Source organism: Triticum urartu, chromosome 1A (assembly GCF_056163025.1).
Source record: "Triticum urartu cultivar PI428250 chromosome 1A, HENAU_Tu73, whole genome shotgun sequence".
NCBI lineage: Eukaryota > Viridiplantae > Streptophyta > Magnoliopsida > Poales > Poaceae > Triticum > Triticum urartu.
Genome location: NC_141873.1, coordinates 420,361,217 through 420,384,043, shown reverse-complemented (window position 1 = coordinate 420,384,043; position 22,827 = coordinate 420,361,217). Strand labels below are relative to the sequence as shown.

The following is a 22,827-nucleotide window of genomic DNA, read 5'->3' as shown; positions in this document are numbered from 1 at the left end:
GCTACGCCCGGTCCTTGCGAAGGTTAAAACAACACCAACTTGACAAACTATCGTTGTGGTTTTGATGCGTAGGTAAGATTGGTTCTTGCTTAAGCCCGTAGCAGCCATGTAAAACTTGCAACAACAAAGTAGTGGACGTCTAACTTGTTTTTGCAAGGCATGTTGTGATGTGATATGGTCAAGACATGATGCCAAATTTTATTGTATGAGATGATCATGTTTTGTAACCGAGTTATCGGCAACTGGCAGGAGCCATATGGTTTTCGCTTTATTGTATGCAATGCAATCGCGTTGTAACGCTTTACTTTATCACTAAGCGGTAGCGGTAGTCGTGGAAGCATGAGATTGACGAGACGACAACGATGCTACGATGGAGATCAAGGTGTCGCGCTGGTGACGATGGTGATCACGACGGTGCTTCAAGGATGGAGATCACAAGCACAAGATGATGATGGCCATATCATATCACTTATATTGATTGCATGTGATGTTTATCTTTTATGCATCTTATCTTGCTTTGATTGACGGTAGCATTATAAGATGATCTCTCACTAATTATCAAGAAGTGTTCTCCCTGAGTATGCACCGTTGCGAAAGTTCTTCGTGCTGAGACACCACGTGATGATCGGGTGTGATAGGCTCTACGTTCAAATACAACGGGTGCAAAACAGTTGCACACGCAGAATACTCAGGTTATACTTGACGAGCCAAGCATATACAGATATGGCCTCGGAACACGGAGACCGAAAGGTCGAGCGTGAATCATATAGTAGATATGATCAACATAGTGATGTTCACCAATGAAACTACTCCATCTCACGTGATGATCGGACATGGTTTAGTTGATTTGGATCACGTAATCACTTAGAGGATTAGAGGGATGTCTATCTAAGTGGGAGTTCTTTAAGTAAATTAATTGAACCTAAATTTATCATGAAACTTAGTACCTGATAGTATCTTGCTTGTTTATGCTTGATTGTAGATAGATGGCTCGTGCTGTTGTTCCATTGAATTTTAATGCGTTCCTTGAGAAAGCAAAGTTGAAAGATGATGGTAGCAATTACACGGACTGGGTCCGTAACTTGAGGATTATCCTCATTGCTGCATAGAAGAATTACGTCCTGGAAGCACCGCTGGGTGCCAGGCCTGCTGCTGGAGCAACACCAGATGTTATGAACGTCTGGCAGAGCAAAGCTGATGACTACTCGATAGTTCAGTGTGCCATGCTTTACGGCTTAGAATCGGGACTTCAACGATGTTTTGAACGTCATGGAGCATATGAGATGTTCCAGGAGTTGAAGTTAATATTTCAAGCAAATGCCCGGATTGAGAGATATGAAGTCTCCAATAAGTTCTATAGCTGCAAGATGGAGGAGAACAGTTCTGTCAGTGAGCATATACTCAAAATGTCTGGGTATAATAATCACTTGATTCAATTGGGAGTTAATCTTCCAGATGATTGCGTCATTGACAGAATTCTCCAATCACTACCACCAAGCTACAAGAGCTTCGTGATGAACTATAATATGCAAGGGATGAATAAGACTATTCCCGAGCTCTTCGCAATGCTGAAAGCTGCGGAGGTAGAAATCAAGAAGGAGCATCAAGTGTTGATGGTCAACAAGACCACTAGTTTCAAGAAAAAGGGCAAAGGGAAGAAGAAGGGGAACTTCAAAAAGAACGGCAAGCAAGTTGCTACTCAAGAGAAGAAACCCAAACCTGGACCTAAGCCTGAAACTGAGTGCTTCTACTGCAAGCAGACTGGTCACTGGAAGCGGAACTGCCCCAAGTATTTGGCGGATAAGAAGGATGGCAAGGTGAACAAAGGTATATGTGATATACATGTTATTGATGTGTACCTTACTAATGCTCGCAGTAGCACCTGGGTATTTGATATTGGTTCTGTTGCTAATATTTGCAACTCGAAACAGGGACTACGGATTAAGCGAAGATTGGCTAAGGACGAGGTGACGATGCGCGTGGGAAACGGTTCCAAAGTCGATGTGATCGCAGTCGGCACGCTACCTCTACATCTACCTTCGGGATTAATATTAGACCTAAATAATTGTTATTTGGTGCCAGCGTTAAGCATGAACATTACATCTGGATCTTGTTTGATGCGAGACGGTTATTCATTTAAATCTGAGAATAATGGTTGTTCTATTTATATGAGTAATATCTTTTATGGTCATGCACCCTTAAAGAGTGGTCTATTTTTGTTGAATCTCGATAGTAGTGACACACATATTCATAGTGTTGAAGCCAAAAGATGTAGAGTTGATAATGATAGTGCAACTTATTTGTGGCACTGCCGTTTAGGTCATATCGGTATAAAGCGCATGAAGAAAATCCATACTGATGGACTTTTGGAACCACTTGATTATGAATCACTTGGTACTTGCGAATCGTGCCTCATGGGCAAGATGACTAAAACACCGTTCTCCGGTACTATGGAGAGAGCAACAGATTTGTTGGAAATCATACATACAGATGTATGTGGTCCGATGAATATTGAGGCTCGTGGCGGATATCGTTATTTTCTCACCTTCACAGATGATTTAAGCAGATATGGGTATATCTACTTAATGAAACATAAGTCTGAAACGTTTGAAAAGTTCAAAGAATTTCAGAGTGAAGTTGAAAATCATCGTAACAAGAAAATAAAATTTCTACGATCTGATCGTGGAGGAGAATATTTGAGTTACGAGTTTGGTGTACATTTGAAAAATTGTGGAATAGTTTCGCAACTCACGCCACCCGGAACACCACAGCATAATGGTGTGTCCGAACGTCGTAATCGTACTTTACTAGATATGGTGCGATCTATGATGTCTCTTACTGATTTACCGCTATCGTTTTGGGGTTATGCTTTGGAGACGGCCGCATTCACGTTAAATAGGGCACCATCAAAATCCGTTGAGACGACGCCTTATGAACTATGGTTTAGCAAGAAACCAAAGTTGTCGTTTCTGAAAGTTTGGGGCTGCGATGCTTATGTGAAAAAGCTTCAACCTAATAAGCTCGAACCCAAATCGGAGAAATGTGTCTTCATAGGATATCCAAAGGAGATTATTGGATACACCTTCTATCACAGATCCGAAGGCAAGACTTTTGTTGCTAAGTTCGGAAACTTTCTGGAGAAGGAGTTTCTCTCGAAAGAAGTGAGTGGGAGGAAAGTAGAACTTGACGAGGTAACTGTACCTACTCCCTTATTGGAAAGTAGCACATCACAAAAACCTGTTTCTGTGACACCTACACCAGTTAGTGAGGAAGCTAATGATGATGATGATGAAACTTCAGAACAAGATACTACTGAACCTCGTAGATCAACCAGAGTGAGATCCGCGCTAGAGTGGTACGGTAATCCTGTTCTGGAAGTCATGCTACTAGATCATGATGAACCTACGAACTATGAAGAAGCGATGGTGAGCCCAGATTCTGCAAAATGGCTTGAAGCCATGAAATCTGAGATGGGATCCATGTATGAGAACAAAGTATGGACTTTGGTTGACTTGCCCAATGATCGGCAAGCAATTGAGAATAAATGGATATTCAAGAAGAAGACTGACACTGACGGTAATATTACTGTCTACAAAGCTCGACTTGTCACAAAAGGTTTTCGGCAAGTTCAAGGGATTGACTACGATGAGACCTTCTCACCCGTAGCGATGCTTAAGTCTGTCCGAATCATGTTAGCAATTGCCGCATTTTATGATTATGAAATTTGGCAGATGGATGTCAAAACTGCATCCTGAATGGATTTCTGGAAGAAGAGTTGTATATGATGCAACCAGAAGGTTTTGTCGATCCAAAGGGAGCTAACAAAGTGTGCAAACTCCAGCGATCCATTTATGGACTGGTGCAAGCCTCTCGGAGTTGGAATAAACGTTTTGATAGTGTGATCAAAGCATTTGGTTTTATACAGACTTTTGGAGAAGCCTGTATTTACAAGAAAGTGAGTGGGAGCTCTGTAGCATTTATGATATTATATGTGGATGACATATTACTAATTGGAAATGATATAGAATTTCTGGATAGCATAAAGGGATACTTGAATAAGAGTTTTTCAATGAAAGACCTCGGTGAAGCTACTTACATATTAGGCATTAAGATCTGTAGAGATAGATCAAGACGCTTAATTGGACTTTCACAAAGCACATACCTTGACAAAGTTTTGAAGAAGTTCAAAATGGATCAAGCAAAGAAAGGGTTCTTGCCAGTGTTACAAGGTGTGAAGTTGAGTAAGACTCAATGCCCGACCACTGCAGAAGATAGAGAGAAAATGAAAGATGTTCCCTATGCTTCAGCCATAGGCTCTATCATGTATGCAATGCTGTGTACCAGACCTGATGTGTGCCTTGCTATAAGTCTAGCAGGGAGGTACCAAAGTGATCCAGGAGTGGATCACTGGACAACGGTCAAGAACATCCTGAAATACCTGAAAAGGACTAAGGATATGTTTCTCATATATGGAGGTGACAAAGAGCTCATCGTAAAAGGTTACGTTGATGCAAGCTTTGACACTGATCCGGACGATTCTAAATTGCAAACCGGATACGTGTTTACATTAAACGGTGGAGCTGTCAGTTGGTGCAGTTCTAAACAAAGCGTTGTAGCGGGATCTACATGTGAAGCGGAGTACATAGCTGCTTCGGAAGCAGAAAATGAAGGAGTCTGGATGAAGGAGTTCATATCCGATCTAGGTGTCATACCTAGTGCATCGGGTCCAATGAAAATCTTTTGTGACAATACTGGTGCAATTGCCTTGGCAAAGGAATACAGATTTCACAAGAGAACCAAGCACATCAAGAGATGCTTCAATTCCATTCGGGATCTAGTCTAGGTGGGAGACATAGAGATTTGCAAGATACATACGGATCTAAATGTTGCAGACCCGTTGACTAAGCCTCTTCCACGAGCAAAACATGATCAGCACCAAGGCTCCATGGGTGTTAGAATCATTACTGTGTAATCTAGATTATTGACTCTAGTGCAAGTGGGAGACTGAAGGAAATATGCCCTAGAGGCAATAATAAAGTTATTATTTATTTCCTTATATCATGATAAATGTTTATTATTCATGCTAGAACTGTATTAACCGGAAACATAATACATGTGTGAATACATAGACAAACAGAGTGTCACTAGTATGCCTCTACTTGACTAGCTCGTTAATCAAAGATGGTTATGTTTCCTAACCATGAACAAAGAGTTGTTATTTGATTAATGGGATCACATCATTAGGTGAATGATCTGATTGACATGACCCATTCCATTAGCTTAGCACCCGATCGTTTAGTATGTTGCTATTGCTTTCTTCATGACTTATACATGTTCCTATGACTATGAGATTATGCAACTCCTGTTTGCCGGAGGAACACTTTGTGTGCTACCAAACGTCACAACGTAAATGGGTGATTATAAAGGTGCTCTACAGGTGTCTCCAAAGGTACATGTTGGGTTGGTGTATTTCGAGATTAGGATTTGTCACTCCGATTGTCGGAGAGGTATCTCTGGGCCCTCTCGGTAATACACATCACATAAGCCTTGCAAGCATTGCAACTAATGAGTTAGTTGTGAGATGATGTATTACGGAACGAGTAAAGAGACTAGTCGGTAACGAGATTGAACTAGGTATGGAATACCGACGATCGAATCTCGGGCAAGTAACATACCGATGACAAAGGGAACAACGTATGTTGTTATGCGGTCTGACCGATAAAGATCTTCGTAGAATATGTAGGAGCCAATATGAGCATCCAGGTTCCGCTATTGGTTATTGACCGGAGACATGTCTCGGTCATGTCTACATTGTTCTCGAACCCGTAGGGTCCGCACACTTAAGGTTTCGATGACAGTTATATTATGAGTTTATGAGTTTTGATGTACCGAAGTTAGTTCGGAGTCCCGGATGTGATCACGGACATGACGAGGAGTCTCGAAATGGTCGAGACATAAAGATTGATATATTGGACGGCTATATTCGGACACCAGAAGTGTTCCGGGTGATTTCGGAGAAAGCCGGAGAGCCGGAGGGTTACCGGAACCCCCCCGGGAGAAGTAATGGGCCATATGGGCCTTAGTGGAGAGAGAGGGGGGCAGCCAAAGGTGGGCCGCGTGCCTCCACCCCCCTGGTCCGAATTGGACTAGGAGAGGGGGGGCCCCCTTTCCCTCTCCCTCCCCACTTCTTTCCCCCTCCTAGTAGGAGTCCTACTCCTACTAGGAGGAGGACTCCTCCTTGGCATGCCTATAGGGCCGGCCGGCCTCCTCCCCTTGCTCCTTTATATACGGGGGCAGGGGGCACCCCTACACACACAAGTTGATCCACGTGATCATATTCTTAGCCGTGTGCGGTGCCCCCTTCCACCATAGTCCTCGATAATATTGTAGCGGTGCTTAGGCGAAGCCCTGCGACAGTAGTACATCAAGATCGTCACCACGCCGTCGTGCTGACAGAACTCTTCCCTGACACTTTGCTGGATCGGAGTCCGGGGATCGTCATCGAGTTGAACGTGTGCTAGAACTCGGAGGTGCCGTAGTTTCAGTGCTTGATCGGTCGGGCCGTGGAGACGTACGACTACAATAACCAAGTTAACGCTTCCGTTGTCGATCTACAAGGGTACATAGATCACACTCTCCCCCTCTCGTTGCTATGCATCACCATGATCTTGCGTGTGCGTAGGAAATTTTTTGAAATTACTACGTTCCCCAACAGCTTTTGTCTTTTTCATGCATCTCATATCATGTCATCATGTGCATCGCATTTGCATACGTGTTCGTGTCATGCATCCGAGCATTTTCCCCGTTGTCCGTTTTGCATTCCGGCGCTCCTATGTCCTCCGGTGTCCCCTTTTACCTCTTTTCGTGTGCGGGTGTTAAACGTTCTCGGATTGGTCCGAGACTTGCCAAGCGGCCTTGGTTTACTACCGATAGACCGCCTGTCAAGTTTCGTGCCATTTGGACTTCGTTTGATACTCCAACGGTTAACCGAGGAACCGAGAAGGCCTCGTATGTGTTGCAGCCCAACACCTCTCCAAAGTGGCCCAAAACCCACCTAAACCCCCTCCATCATCTAGGTCGTTCGATCACGATTGCGTGGCCGCAAACCGTGCTCAATTTGGAGCCTCCTAGCTCCCTCTACCTATAAAAAGGCAACCCCCCCCCCCCCCCCCGAAAATCTCGGATCCCTTCCTACCCTAACCCTAGCCCCCACTCCATCTGGGCGCTGGACACGTCCGGGCCGCGCCGGACGTATTGCGTCGCCGCCCCACAGCCAGTGGCGTTGCGCCACGTGTCCCGATCGGCCTCCTCTCCTCCGGCAAGTCCCCGGCGAGCTCCGGCGCCGACTCCGGCGAGCACCTCGAAGAACGTGCACGAACCCTAGATCTGATCTCGAGGGTTGACTTTTTCCTAATCCCAGTAATTTTTTGCATTCTTCATCGCGTCATAACTTTGCACCTGTGGCTTTGTTTTGGGCGTGTAGCATATCAAATTGTTCGTCTCAACGAGTACTTCATTTCATTCCATTGCACATGTTCATTTGAGCTCATCTTGATGCCCTAAATGCTGTTGCAAGAGTGCTATGCAATGTTAGTTTCAGATTCTTATCAGTATTTGGACATTTGTCATTTTTGCCATGATTAATGTGTGCCTCCTATGAGATTGAGCCCTACATGTGTTTTGAAGTATGCCATACCATCTTTACAGGGGTGTATGCCATGTATTTTTGTGATCTCTGTGGTGACTAGCACAAGCATGCAAAGTAGCTCTCGTAATGTTGCTGATTTCAAGGACTTGGAAATCTTCTAAGTCTTTTCCCTGATTATATTTTTTATGCCATGTATTCTTGTTGCTACGGAGTGATCCATGCCTCTTTTGAGCATGTTCAGTAAGGGTGATTTTGAGATAATGTTATGCTCTATCCATCCATGTCTTTGTTTGTAATTATAGAGCACCCTAGCATGACTCAATCGAGATCTACTTTTGCTATAAAATGTTCCTGGCAGATTGTTTACATGTTAAGCAAATTTTGCCGAGGTTGTTGTAGTTGATCCGTGCATGCTATGAGGTTGTTCTTGCCATGTTTAGCTTCTATGCCATGTCTACTTGCTGGGTGTATGCTTAGTTTGTCATGCAATGCCTTGTGGTGAGTGCATTGAGATCTTAAACATGCCTACGTGAATCTGTTTTGCCATGTTCCAGTTTTCTACTAAGTCTGAATCTGTTAAACGAAAGTTGCTATGTTCACATGGTTGCCATTGTATTTTCTGATCCCTTTTGGCTTATGGTCAGTAAGGGACTTTTGTTGTATGCTTTGAGTAGCTTCATGCCATGCCTTGATTTTCCATGATATGTTCCTGTAGCATGTTGTTATCTTGCTCTAAACATTGCTTCCTGATGTTAAATTCCTGGCATGTTGTTATTTTCACTAAGTCTGTAACCTGATATCTTTTGCACTTTTGCCATGCTTGTTTGAACCTGCTATTGAGTGATTTGGCCGTAGCTCGGTGTTCATCTTTTGTCAAGCATCTTGAGTGGATCCCTACAATGTGTTTTGTTGTTATGTTAGAGTGCAGGAGCTTGTTGTTATTGATGCATTTAGATGGCCTCATGCTGTTAATCGCAGATCGGTGCCATATTTGTTTTGCTTGCCATTTGCAAACCGTGCATCCGATTCCAGTGATCTTTATATCGATTTCGACCAAAATCAACTCATCTTTCCAGTGGCACTCTTGGTTTTCCAAGTTGAGGCCAGGTTCAATCTTTCCTTTCCGAAACATGCATATGCATCGCATATCACATCCCGCATGTCATGCCATGTTTTGCATCATGTTGCTTGTGCATTGCACGTGGTTGATTGTGTCTCCCTTTGCTTGTGTCCTTGCTTTGGGTAGAGCTGGGATACGAGTACGTGATCGAGGAACCCGTTGAGTACGCTTACGAGGATCAAGCTAACGTCAACTCGGAGAACTTTGCAGGCAAGATGACCATACCCTCGAAATCACTTCTATCTTTGCTTGCTAGATGCTCGCTCTTTTGCTATGCCTATGCTATGATACCTACCACTTGCTTATCATGCCTCCCATATTGCCATGTCAAACCTCTAACCCACCTTATCCTAGCAAACCGTTGTTTGGCTATGTTACCGCTTTGCTCGGCCCCTCTTATAGCGTTGCTAGTTGCAGGTGAAGATTGGAGTTTGTTCCTTGTTGGAACATGTTTATTGTTGGGATATCACTATTATATCTTGTCTATTTTTAATGCATCTATACACTTGGTAAAGGGTGGAAGGCTCGGCCTTATGCCTGGTGTTTTGTTCCACTCTTGCCGCCCTAGTTTCCGTCATACCGGTGTTATGTTCCTTGATTTTGCATTCCTTACACGGTTGGGTTATAATGGGAACCCCTTGACAGTTCGCCTTGAATAAAACTCCTCCAGCATGGCCCAACCTTAGTTTTACCATTTTCCACCTAGCCTTTTCCCTTGGGTTTCGCGGACTCAAGGGTCATCTTTATTTTAAACCCCCCGGGCTAGTGTTCCTTTGAGTGTTGGTCCAACCTAGAGCACCGTGCGGGGCCGTCCCTTGGTAACTTGGGTTACGTTGGCTCCCGTACGCTTAGCTTATCCAGTGTGCCCTGAGAACGAGATATGTGCAGCTCCTATCGGGATTTGTCGGCACAGCGGGTGGTCTTGCTGGACTTGTTTTACCATTGTCGAGATGTCTTGTAACCGAGATTCCGAGTCTGATCGGATTGTCTTGGGAGAAGGAATATCCTTCGTTGACCGTGAGAGCTTGTGATGGGCTAAGTTGGGACACCCCTGCAGGGATTTGAACTTTCGAAAGCCATGCCCGCGGTTATGGGCGGATGGGAATTTGTTAATGTCCGGTTGTAGAAAACCTGAAACTTAACTTAATTAAAATGAATCAACAGAGTGTGTGGCCGTGATGGTCTCTTTTCGGCGGAGTCCGGGAAGAGCACGGTCTCGTGTTATGCTTGAACGTAGGTTGTTCTAGAATCACTTCTTGATCATAGACTCTCGATCGTGCCTTTGCCTTCTCTTCTCGCTCTCTTTTGCGTATGTTAGCCACCATATATGCTAGTGCTTGCTGCAGCTCCACCTCATACCTTTTACCTACCTATAAGCTTAAATAGTCTTGATCGCGAGGGTGTGAGATTGCTGAGTCCCCGTGACTCACAGATTACTTTCAAAAACTAGATGCAGGGACCGATGATACCATTTCAGGAGATTCGACTGAGCTCAAGTGGGAGTTCGATGAGGACTCAGGACGATACTACGTTTCCTTTCCAGACGACCAGTAGTGGTGCCCAGTTGGGGCAATCGGGGACATTAAGCTTTTGGGGTTGTCTTTATTTTGGTTCCATAGTCGGACCTTGATTGTATCTGGATGAATGTAATGTTATTTATGCATTGTGTGACGTGGCGATTGTGAGCCAACTATGTCTCTCTTTTCTCATTCAGTACATGGGTTGTGTGAAGATTACCCCTCTTGCGACATTGCTTACAATGCGGTTATGCATCTAAGTTGTGCTTCGACACGTGGGAGATATAGCCGCATCGTGGGCGTTACAAGTTGGTATCAGAGCCTTCCCCGACTTAGGAGCCCCCTGCTTGATCGAATCGTTGGCGTTGTTGAGTCTAGAAAAATGTTTTGAGTCATTTAGGATTATATATATCGGAGAGTAGGATTCTTTTTACTCCTCAGTCCCTTCGTCGCTCTGGTGAGGCATCCTGACGTAGAGTTTTGACTCTTCTCTTCTCAAATTTCACTAAAAAAAATTCAGGATCACGCGGGTATCTTGGAATCGTTCCGATGGTTTTGTGACGATAACATTGTTCTTGGTGCCTCCTGACATTTAGGGGTTGTGGCAGTGTCCCGGGGAGTTGAGCTCCGAGGTGTTGTCGTCACAATTTTATCGTTGCAGTTCTGGAATACCTGAGTTTCGCCGACATCGAAAATCTCTTTATGCAGTTGTTGGTGAGATAACCTCGACGCCACCCAGTACTGGGGCGGGAGTTCGGGAGTATTGCCATAACTCGTATAACGGATGCTTTTCGAAGGTTGAGGTAAATGATTTCCGAATGTTTCTTGGTTATGTGTTGAAGGATGGATATAGCTGGATGTAGGATTTGCTAGTTTTGGGTGAGATATTATGCTTCCCCTGTATCCCCAACATCTGATTGCATAACCGGGAGAATTTTGGGAGTTTCATAGGTGGGAATTCATGTAGCTCTAGTATTTCTTCCGCGAATATTTGGTTTGTGATTGGGTAATCCTCACCAAGTATTTGTTCTTGTCCGTACCTTATTGTTTTATTCATCTACCTCTATCTAAGTGGCTTCTCAATTTATGCAAGTGTGACCATTGAATTTGGATTGCATTCATTCATTCTTGTTCGAATGTTAAGACTATATGTTGCAATTTCGTCCATTTGATTCAGCTTGAATATATGTCTGTCATGATGCTAACTGATGTCACCCTCTTCAGGATGGCTCCTCCAACGCGTCAGAATCCTGAACCACCACCACCACCTCCGGAGGCATGGCAAGTTGTGATGGCCGCTACCAATGCAAACACGCAGATGCTTATGCAACTCTTGCAAGAGCGCAACCAAGGGAATCAAGGCCATGGCAACAATCAGAATCAGTTTGCTACACTCAACCAGTTCCTCGCAAACCAGCCAAAGACCTTCAGTAACTGTGTTGAGGCAACAGACGCTGACGATTGGCTCGTGGATATCTGCAAGCATTTTGAGTGCAGCAACGTCAGGCCTGAGGACTTTGTCAAGTTTGCCTCGTTCCAACTCAAAGACCAAGCTGCAGAGTGGTATCAACAATACAAAGATTCCAGTGCTAGTGCTTGCTGCAGCTCCACCTCATACCTTTTACCTACCTATAAGCTTAAATAGTCTTGATCGCGAGGGTGTGAGATTGCTGAGTCCCCGTAACTCACAAATTACTTTCAAAAACCAGATGTAGGGACCGATGATACCATTTCAGGAGATTCAACTGAGCTCAAGTGGGAGTTCGATGAGAACTCAGGACGATACTACGTTTCCTTTCCAGACGATCAGTAGTGGTGCCCAGTTGGGGCGATCGGGGACATTAAGCTTTTGGGGTTGTCTTTATTTTGGTTCCGTAGTCGGACCTTGATTGTATCTGGATGAATGTAATGTTATTTATGCATTGTGTGACGTGGCGATTGTAAGCCAACTATGTATCTCTTTTCTCATTCAGTACATGGGTTGTGTGAAGATTACCCCTCTTGCGACATTGCTTACAATGCGGTTATGCCTCTAAGTCGTGCTTCGACACGTGGGAGATATAGCCGCATCGTGGGCGTTACAAGGCGCCCAAGTAGGATTACTCCTACTTGGGGCACCCCTTGCAGCCCCTCTCCCTCTCCCACCTATATATATGTGGGAGGGCACCGCTAGAACACACAACAATTGTTCCAAGCCATGTGCGGCGTCCCCTCCACCGTTTATTCCTTCGGTCATATTGTCGTAGTGCTTAGGCGAAGCCTTGCGCGGATCACTTCACCATCATCGTCACCATGTCGTCGTGCTGACGAAACTCTCCCTTGACACTTTGCTGGATCAAGAGTTCGAGGGACCTCATCGAGCTGAACGTGTGCTGAACTCGGAGGTGCGTACGTTCGGTACTTGATTGGTCGGAGCGTGAAGAAGTTCGACTACATCAACCGCGTTGTCAAACGCTTCCGCTTTCGGTCTACGAGGGTACGTGGACACACTCTCCCCTTCTCGTTGCTATGCATCTCCTAGATAGATCTTGCGTGAGCGTAGAAATTTTTTGAAATTGCATGCTACGTTCCCCAACAGCACCGTGGAGTTGTCTCCTGGTTAGTCATCCCTGGCGGAGGGGCCGTCACTGTTGTCGTGTTCGGAGCCATTGCTCCGGGGACCTTGCACCGTAAACCAACCACACCCCTTGCCGGATCTACCATCCCCGTGTTGCCGGGAGGAACGGTAGTAGGAGGGGGATCTTGCGCTGCCGTGCCACAGAGGCGGCACACATGCTTTCGTGGCGGCCGCCTCTGGGACGAAGAGGGGAGAGGGAAGGGAGGATGGGGTAGGGTTTGCTGTCTTGGTCGCCCTGGGAGGCGACGCGAGGGAGGTTTGTGATCATTTCTTCATGTTGTTTAGCCATATCTTATATCTCAGAGCACTTTCCAGATTTTCCGGGTTAAATCGTCCTTATATGAGTTCCATAAAATTTCTACAATCTCCATCGGTCCGAGAAAGGCTTCATAGAAATTTGTCATTCCAGTGCTCAAAATTCTTAAAACAAAAGGGGAGGCCTACCATCTCCCATATTTATATACACTTTTATATTGTTATAAAAGTTTTGAGATGGCTAACCTCTCATTTCGAGCGGTATAGGTAAATATTATAAGTTATTTTAAATGCAAATGAGATAGTCCTTTGTTTCAATTAATAAGACGCGCACACACCTTAAAATTTAATTTTGACTATAAATTAGACCAACCAAATGTTAGCTTGCAAAAAGGTCTTATATTGTGGGATGAAGGGAGTAAATTATACGTATGTGATAAAAATTGTACGGTTGGATTTGTACCAATTTTTTTTGATGGTATAATTTTCTAAATCATAGAAATATATATTATTGATTTAATTCATTATCAAAGTTAAATTTTGGAAAACGTGCGCATCATATTCATTCGAATGGAGGGATTACCAGGCTAAAATCATAACTTGCGGCTGAAAAAGAACCAGCGATTCAAATTTGCGAGTCGGGGAGGGATAGTGCATGCCACAATCCACAGAGATCCTCGAGTACGGCGTTGCAGAGGCCGGGCTCCATTGAGCCCGTTTTGCCAAAAAAAATTCAAAATATACTTAAAAGTTTCAAAAAATATCAAATTTTTTATACAAATACATATGCATGTTTGTCAAGTAGGTAAAAAGTTTCATCATGTAATTCAGTTATTTGCGTGCTACATAAAAAAGATAAATATCTGACATAAAAACAACAAAGATATAGCCTATATTAATCTGTGTATTTATCTTTTTCATATACACTACATGAAAACATATATGTTCATGAAATTTCATACGTGTATAATACAAATACACATGTATGTATAGACTTTTTTTCAGAATTTTTCAATGTGTGAAAATAATATTTTCGCTGAAAAAAAATAAAGAGCTATGTGGAGCTCGGTCTTTGCAATGCTTTTTCGAGAGATCCTCTCCCTTCTCTCTCTCCTCACTCCTCAGTCGGCCATGAGCTGACTTTTGCCCTCGGACCTCGGACATCCTGTTCTCTCTTTCTCTCTCTCGCCCGTTCTCCCAATAGTTCTGTCCCTGTCCCCCCCTCCCCCCGCGGCAAATTCCCCGACCCACCGCTCCCAAATCCCATCCAAATCCTCCCTCCACATCCTCCAAAGGTCGGATTTTCGGAGGGCCTCCGCCCCCAGATCGGGGAGGGATCCCCGTTTCTTCTGGTGGGTCGGCCCCCGCCGTCCTTTTCTTGATCTTTTTCCTGGAGGGGAGGTTCTTGGATGGGGTGCCTGCCGTGCTTCGGGTCGAGCGGCAAGGGGGAGCCTGCCAAGAAGGGCGGCGCGCGGAAGGACGTTCCGTCGGATCGCCGCGCCACTGGGGTCGGATCAGGTGTGATTCTTGGGCGGAAGGCTGGATCTTGGGCTGGTTTATTTTTTTTGGAAATGGTTCTTAATTTTCCCCGGTTTAGTCAGCTGATGCTCACAGTGCCAAGATTTGAGTGGACCAGATTAAGAAATGCACCAATCTCCCTTGTCTTCGGAAATCTTTTTAACACCTATTCCATGTATATAGGTTTATTGCTTCTGGAAACTTATACATTATAGAAGTGATGCACTTTGACTATATGTTCATGGACTAATATGTGGTTATTTTATGATGCTTGCAATTTCCAACTCGGTAGAGTGATGGAAGTGCCGTATGATGCGGATGTCTGAACGTGTCTGCCTTATAAACTGTCTGGCAGGACATCTGTTGAGAGTTAAGATGCTTAATTAGAAGTACTTGCAATCCCCTAGGGACTATAAAATAAAAAGGATGAATAACTGAGGTTTAGCTCCCTAAGAGCATCTCCAACAGAAGCGCTATATGAGCGCCGCGCGGTATAAAAACTGCTTTTAGCGCGCGCGGACCCGGTTTGGAATCTCCAGCAGCCGCACAAAAAGCGCGCGCGCGCTATAACTAATGCAGCGCGCGCATCAAAAAGGCATCACGCGCAGCATATTTAGTGCGCCCGGTCGCGCGCGCTGCAAACTCTGGGCTGCTGCAGATGGGACCGCTTGATTGGGACCGTTGGACTCGCGCGCGCAGCATATTTTGCAGCGCTTGTTGGAGCAAACGTCTTCTAGCGCCCTAAAAAAATTTACTTGCGCGCTGTAAACCTGTTTTTTGGGCGCCGCGCATTGGGCGGCTGTTGGAGATGCTCTTAGGAAGCGCCTTTTATGTTCATTTCGTACGGTTAAATGTTGACCTTTGAAAGCATTCTTTCTATTTGACTCGTCCTCTTAATTTTGCCGACAAATAAATTGGACAGCAATGTTTATTTTGAACAAATGTAGATGGTCCTGGTACAACATCCAAACTGTATCAAAGAAGTGTTAGATGATACTCCCTCTGTAAACTAATATTAGTTTACAGATGGAGTAGTTATTTTCCTCTCACTATTGTGATGGCCCTAATTTCTAATGCATTTTGGGACACTTAGCTAAGTTCTTTTGTAGTTTTTCTGGCATAGTTATGTCTTAACTATCGCAACACCCAGACTTTGCTTGCAAGCCTGTGATTTTTTTTACTACCTCCATTAGTGACTGGATTAAATGGTACTAGGCACTTCACCCCAAATAGTAAACTATTTACGCCATTACACATATTCTCTAGGAAAATGTGTCTCTTTTCTTTTACCAAGACAAATACCAGGCCGCAGGAACATTGTTGATTTTATGGTAAGTTGAAGGCCTGGGACAAATCTAGATCTTTTTGGCAAGTTGAATTTTAATCTTAGTTTTCTCTTGGCCAAAGCATCAATAACCTTAGTTTCTTCCTTTTTGATACCTATTGTTAAGAGTTAAATGATGTTAATATTTGACACCACATTTGCTCTAAGAGGCTAGGAATTTTCAATTAAGCAGGGGAGGAATAAAGATTTAGTTTGTCACTACATGTTTTGATGACAAAGACCAGTCATACACGCACATTAGGGTTGTTATTGTTAATCTTCTATATCGAAAAGCAAAGTTACTTAGAAGGAAACACACAGTTTTTCTGTTATTGAAAGAAATAGGCAACCAATTCAAGTTGAAGAGGATTCAAAATTGGATGCTGAATGTGCACAACCACACTTGCGACCAACTGAGCTCAGTTCCTACCAATCATGTTTATGTATAAGGTATAGAAGTATATTTGGAGTTATGGTATTAAAGTTTTGAAAGGAATCAAGTTGTGCTTTCGGATACAAAGGCAAGCGTTCAAACCAGTTTCACAATTGCACATGGTCTATGGCCAGTTTTACCATTTTAATTATTGTGTTTTGGGAGTAGTTCACCTTAACTATGTTGCATTCTTTAATTCATACGACCCCTAACTCTGGATGTACTTTTGCTTTAGATAAACCAAAACCACAAGGTTTATTGGACTCGAAGGATACAGTTATCCCAAGGGAGGGAAACAATCAACATATTGCAGCACACACATTCACTTTTCGTGAGCTTGCTGCTGCCACTAAGAACTTCAGACAGGATTGCCTATTGGGCGAGGGAGGTTTCGGCCGTGTATATAGAGGACGTTTGGACAATGGACAGGTTTGATTTAATGTTTTGATGCATTCAGATTTGGTGTGAATCCTCATTTCCAGCTATTAATTCCACTCGTTGAACTGCCAATATGACTGCCACATCTCTTTTAAACTGGGGTTGAAAATTTCCTTGTTATATGGTCTAGATTGGGCATTGGAGAAGACATTTTCCTTGTTGTAACTCTTCATTGCTGAGTTCTTGATCACAACTTTATTATATTGTCTACTGTGCAGGCTGTTGCAGTTAAGCAACTTGATCGCAATGGACTTCAAGGCAACAGAGAGTTTCTGGTTGAGGTCCTTATGCTCAGTCTATTGCACCACGATAACTTGGTAAACCTAATTGGATACTGTGCTGATGGGGATCAACGTCTTCTTGTATATGAATATATGCCGCTAGGATCACTTGAGGATCATTTGCATGGTAAGTGCACTTCACTTATGAACTTCTCTAAGTGCATTACTGCCTACATACAACTCCACATCCATGTGTTCAAAAGACTTTGTGCATTGTAAATGTCACATTTTTTATGCTTGGTAAACAGTTGAGCAATAAGCTAACCACTGTCTGGATTGCTTCTTTGTTACCAATTCTCGCCTTTAAGTCTTTAACCATTAATTTTTCTAATGTCACGATTTCTATTTCAATGATAACATCAATACACCTAACAACTTTGGTAATATCTTTTTGTCATGACAAATCCAACACTTGTGTGTGTTAGGCCAAGGTTTTAAAGTGAGCACATGGAGTACTAGTTAATACTACCTCCGTACCAAAATATAAGATGTTTTTGCAGCTCAAATTGAATTGCAAAAACGTCTTATATTTTGATACGGAGGGAGTACTTGCTTGAGCTTGCAGCTGCGTACTTGCATTATTCTTCTGTGGTTGTTGATCTGGTCGGCTGGTCATATATTCAACGGTTTTGATATGTATGTTGTTGAACTCGTACTTAATCAGTGAGTGAATTGATCTGCATACTAAAAGCTAAGTTTTGCTGTATCTCATGGGAAGGTAATCCGGTAGAGTTTTAATGGTTACCTAGTTAGCAACTCATATTTAATCAAGAGAGTGGAAGCTCAGTGAGGCAAAAGATCTAAAGCTTAGTTAAAGGTCAAATTGTTTGCATACTAAAGTTGAAATTTTGTTGTATATCAATGGGAAGCTAGCATATGCGCCATTTCTTGCAGAAGTCTTATTTTTCGTTTGTTGTACAGAACATATTCATGCACACTGGTATTTCAACTTTAGTTCGTCAATTCATTCTGTCTCTGGTTGATAGCATGTCTGGGATAACCTGCAAATATATTATATAATGACAGTTGATACATGGTTACTATTTCCAGTTGTAAATCAAAAAGGAAAATATTATATGTCTGATCCTGACTCGGCTTACTGGGCATTATGATCTTGCAAAGTCAACTCACTTCTCTTTTTGTTGCATGGTAGTATGCTAAATTGATGTACGTAACCATTAACTTTAAGTGCATTAATTCTTCTTTTGGCATGCATTGTGGTTACAACTTGGAGTAATTTTTTCTGAAAGGATGGTTAAATTTGGCATCCTCGGATGCACACATGCATTTTTTTATTAATAAAGATGCCATGCATTGAGGCCAAAACAGATTACATAAACTGGCAAGTAAAGGTAGAAAAAAAAGAACACTTACGACCAAGTCGACATTCTTCGGAAACAATGCCTTCAAGGAGATTACACACAGGAGCGATGTTGTAGGAAGTCGGAACCAACCGTCCAAGGCCAGACCGGGCATTTTCATCCTGGAACCAAGTCCAATCACTCAAGGTCAGATATTTGGCATGGAGACAATGCCTTGACAACGAAACGACACACATGCGCCCTTACTGGATCCGACCTGTGAAGGCCGATCACGGGTTTTCACCTGAGAAACAGAAGTGTTGACGTCGCTTGAAAATCGTAGTGGCTTCCTCCGGATCTAGCCGCCCATGGCCACCACCGGAACTCCATGCACTGACCCGGCAGAAGATGCCTAAAGTAGTTTAGAAGACATTTACATTGTGTATGCTGATTCATTGTGGTTTATACGACAATAGACTAAACGGCACTCCTTCCATTCATAAATATAAGATGTTTTATATATTTCAATATGGACTACATATGGACTGAAATGGATGAACAAACACACTAAAATGGGTCTATATACATCCGAATCAGAAAAAAGTTAGAGCATCTTATATTTGTGAACGGAGGGAGTAATACTTTGCAAGATGCTAAAATTGAAACCAGTATTCGTTCAGTCACCCGCCTAGTAAGTACTATTGGGTGGTTGACATCATTATGCGGCATAACTAGCAATTGCATCACGTGCTAAGTGGCTGACCACATGATTATAATTGCTAATATACATTTGCATATTTACGCAATTACATGAAGAAGTCATTGTTTTTGTACCAGGCGGCATGTGGCAAGTGTTAAGAAAATAGCATGTGGCAAGTGTTAAGAAAATAGCATAATCACTGGAACTTCTTCTGAATTGATTCATAGTAGATGTAGACATGATTTCTCAAACAACTACCTATATCCAGATGCTCCGCGGAGTCAGATGTATGCATCTGCTTCTTGTTGCCTACTATTTTTGATTTTTTTGTGCACTATCAGTGTTCCCTTTTAATGGAAAATTTATAGTCCCTTGCAATCCCCATTTACTAATTTAAACATATCTCAGTTACCCTCTTTTTAGATGGTAAATTGTAATGCTGTTGCACGCCATTGTTGTCTAATTATTTTCATTGCCGTAGAATAATGAATATTTGTGGGCTCATTGCATATGTTCAATGCATTTCAAAGGCAGCTTGCCTATCTAATTTGAATCTTTTTATGCTAGACATTCCACCTGAAAAGGAACCTCTTGACTGGAATACACGGATGAAGATTGCTGCTGGTGCTGCCAAGGGATTAGAATACTTGCATGACAAGGCAAGTCCTCCTGTTATTTACCGGGATTTCAAGTCGTCAAACATTCTTCTCGGCGAAGAGTTTCATCCAAAGCTATCTGACTTTGGCCTTGCAAAACTTGGCCCTGTCGGTGATAAGACCCATGTTTCAACACGTGTTATGGGAACTTATGGCTACTGTGCCCCAGAGTATGCAATGACTGGACAGCTTACAGTTAAATCTGATGTGTATAGCTTTGGTGTTGTGTTCCTTGAACTGATTACTGGTCGTAAAGCAATTGACAACACCAAACCACATGGAGAGCAAAACCTAGTGGCGTGGGTATGTTCTTCTATTCTGCACTAATTTTACTTCACAAAATTGATGTTTGCTTCATTATGTTGTTCATAGCTCATGTTCTTGGACATTCCACGAGCTAAGCATAATTTCTATAATAGCGTTGCTAAAAATACTTTGAGATACTAGCAATATAATTGGACTAAGATTTAGCTGTAGCACTAGTCCGAAAAATAAAACAGTCCGAAGAAACATAAATAGAAATTGTTTAAGCCGTTGCCACCAAATCAGGAATTTTTTAGGGACCCTTTCTTTCTTTTTTTTGCTTTGATGAATTACTATCACTTGAGGGTCTTTAATTTTCTATTTCCTTCTCAGATCATATTATCCTTTTGAACTCTGAAATTTTTATTAGACTGCTATTCACTGTTACTTCGTACACCACTGCTCTTAATTTTTCTTGAATGCTGTCTCCAAAAGCTATCATGATAGTATGATACCATGGAGTTATTTAATGTATTAAGGTTATGTTACTTACGAATGGGCTGGCTGTTCAGTTGCTTAGGCTTGGCATGATTCTTGAACACTAGTGAAATTGCTGCCTTCAGTACTGACCACTGAGATTAGTTCCTCGGATATTTATCGATCCACGTCATTCTCAATTTCACACATCGCTGTTGTAAAAAAGAATGCACTAAAAATTAAGGCTATCCATATCTATACTACATAGAGAAGAACGAGGGTTTGACGCAAACAATCTTAGCCATCCAGTCTGATCTTATGATTCAACAAATAAATTGGATCCTTGAATGTTATTGCTTAATTGAACAATTAATCCTCTAATAACACCATACTAAACAGCCCTCACAACCACTCTTTTCAAATTATGGAGAAATATTATAGTACAATGTGAGTGGTCATATTATTTCTTAAATATTATTATGAATGCGAATATATGCTAAGTTCACAACTTTCCAAAAGATTTAATAGGAATTCATAATTTGGTGATACTGTATGAGGGGATTGAATATTATATATTTAACAAAGCTTGCACAGTACATGTACATCTCCTAGTTTTTTCTAAGGTTTAGGTGCTAAGGTTTGATCAATGTATACAAACAGAAAGTATATATTTCCTGCCAACTATTGCAGCTCACTCATTATATAATGTTGGATGCCTTATGGTTGATCTGATATGCAGGCTCGTCCTCTGTTTAAAGACCGCAGAAAATTTCCAAAAATGGCTGATCCGGCACTTCAGGGCCGTTTTCCTATGAGGGGTCTGTATCAAGCTTTAGCCGTTGCTGCAATGTGTTTGCAAGAGCAAGCTGCCACTCGGCCTTTCATAGGAGATGTGGTCACTGCTCTTTCATATCTTGCTTCTCAGGCGTATGATCCAAATGCACCCACTCAACATAGTCGGAGCAATGCATCTACCCCCAGAGCCAGAGACCGTGGTAGTGTGAACGGTGACCAGCGGCGTATCCGGTCGCCAAATCACCATTCTCCAGATCTGAGGAGAAAAGAAGTCACAACAACATCGAAGTATGAAGCCGAGGTTAGCAGGAATAGTTCTGGTGGTGGTTCTGGTAGACAGTCAGGCTTGGACGATAGGGATGTGACAGGTTCACAACAGGGTAGTCCTGCTCGGGCAGGAAAGAGGAGGGAAACTTCAAGGACCTCTGAGAGGCAGCGTGCTATTGCAGAGGCCAAGACATGGGGTGAGAATTCTAGAGAGAGGAAATGGCCGAATGCTCGGGGCAGCTTCGATAGTACAAATGAATAGAACTCTGGAGCAGGTCTGAGTCATCATTCTAGAAAGAGGATGAGTGCAAGCCAGTACCAAGCAGGGGGCAGTTTAGGGACATGGGGTTCGATTTCGGTTCCATGTTTAATGTGAATAGAGCTTTCCTTTTCTTTCCCGGCCATCACCACTGCTTCATAGTTTCTCTCTTCCACACAAATATCACCACCGCAATCACCATCAACACGCCTATTCCTGGCGTCCGTTCCTCGTGAATGTGATCATGCAGATGTGCCTTCGTCATCATGGCACGAACGACATCTGGCTGGAAAGTTAGTAAGCAAAGGGGAGAACTGTTCTTAGGAGGACATGGTCCAATCAAATGAGTCTCTTCTGTTGCCTGCATGCATGACGGGTATGACAGTTGTTCCGAGCGTAGAGCTTTATTGTGAAGTCTGAGTACCGAGGGATGTGATGATTTTTCTTTCCTCGAGGGTTTGTACCGAGGGGGTTTACCCGTGTTCCATACGTCTGTATTGTGACATTTTTGTTTGTATTGAGTTGTCAGAACACATCCTTTGATTTATCTCTTCTGGCAAAGCCGTTGTGCCCCTTCCATCTAAGCTGTGCAAAATATTTAGGAAGCTTGTTAGCTACTCCCTCCGTTCGGAAATACTTGTCCTAGAAATGGTTGTATCTAGATACAACCATTTCTAGGACACGGAGGGAGTATATGCTAAAATTTCTTTTTTGCTTCCTGTTTCTGAGCTTTCTGTCCATAGCAGATAAGCCCAGGGTTGTTTTTTGGTCAAACTTTGCCCAAACTAATTATATTTGTCGATGGAACATTCTTTTTCACAGAACAAAATTTCTTGATAAAGTACCTTGAACAGTTTCCTTTTCATTTGTTCGCATATATAAAGAGGCATGTTACAAGTTGTAATCAAGCATGGACCGGGTGTTCGTTGTTCACTGGCCCTCCACCTGTGTCATCCTCTCAGTCCTGCAGCGCCGTTG

At 43.0% G+C, this 22,827-nt stretch overlaps 1 protein-coding gene across 1 annotated transcript; it reads left to right on the top strand.

Annotated features, from left to right (window-relative positions):
* The first annotated feature begins 14,303 nt into the window (after nt 1-14,303).
* Nucleotides 14,304-22,428, top strand: LOC125515258 (receptor-like cytoplasmic kinase 185). The gene is made up of 5 exons (XM_048680699.2): nt 14,304-14,675; nt 16,668-16,861; nt 17,089-17,278; nt 19,720-20,111; nt 21,268-22,428. The coding sequence occupies exons 1-5, from the start codon at nt 14,567-14,569 to the stop codon at nt 21,850-21,852; spliced, it is 1,470 nt and encodes a 489-aa protein (XP_048536656.1). The 5' UTR covers nt 14,304-14,566; the 3' UTR covers nt 21,853-22,428.
* Nucleotides 22,429-22,827: the final 399 nt, after the last annotated feature.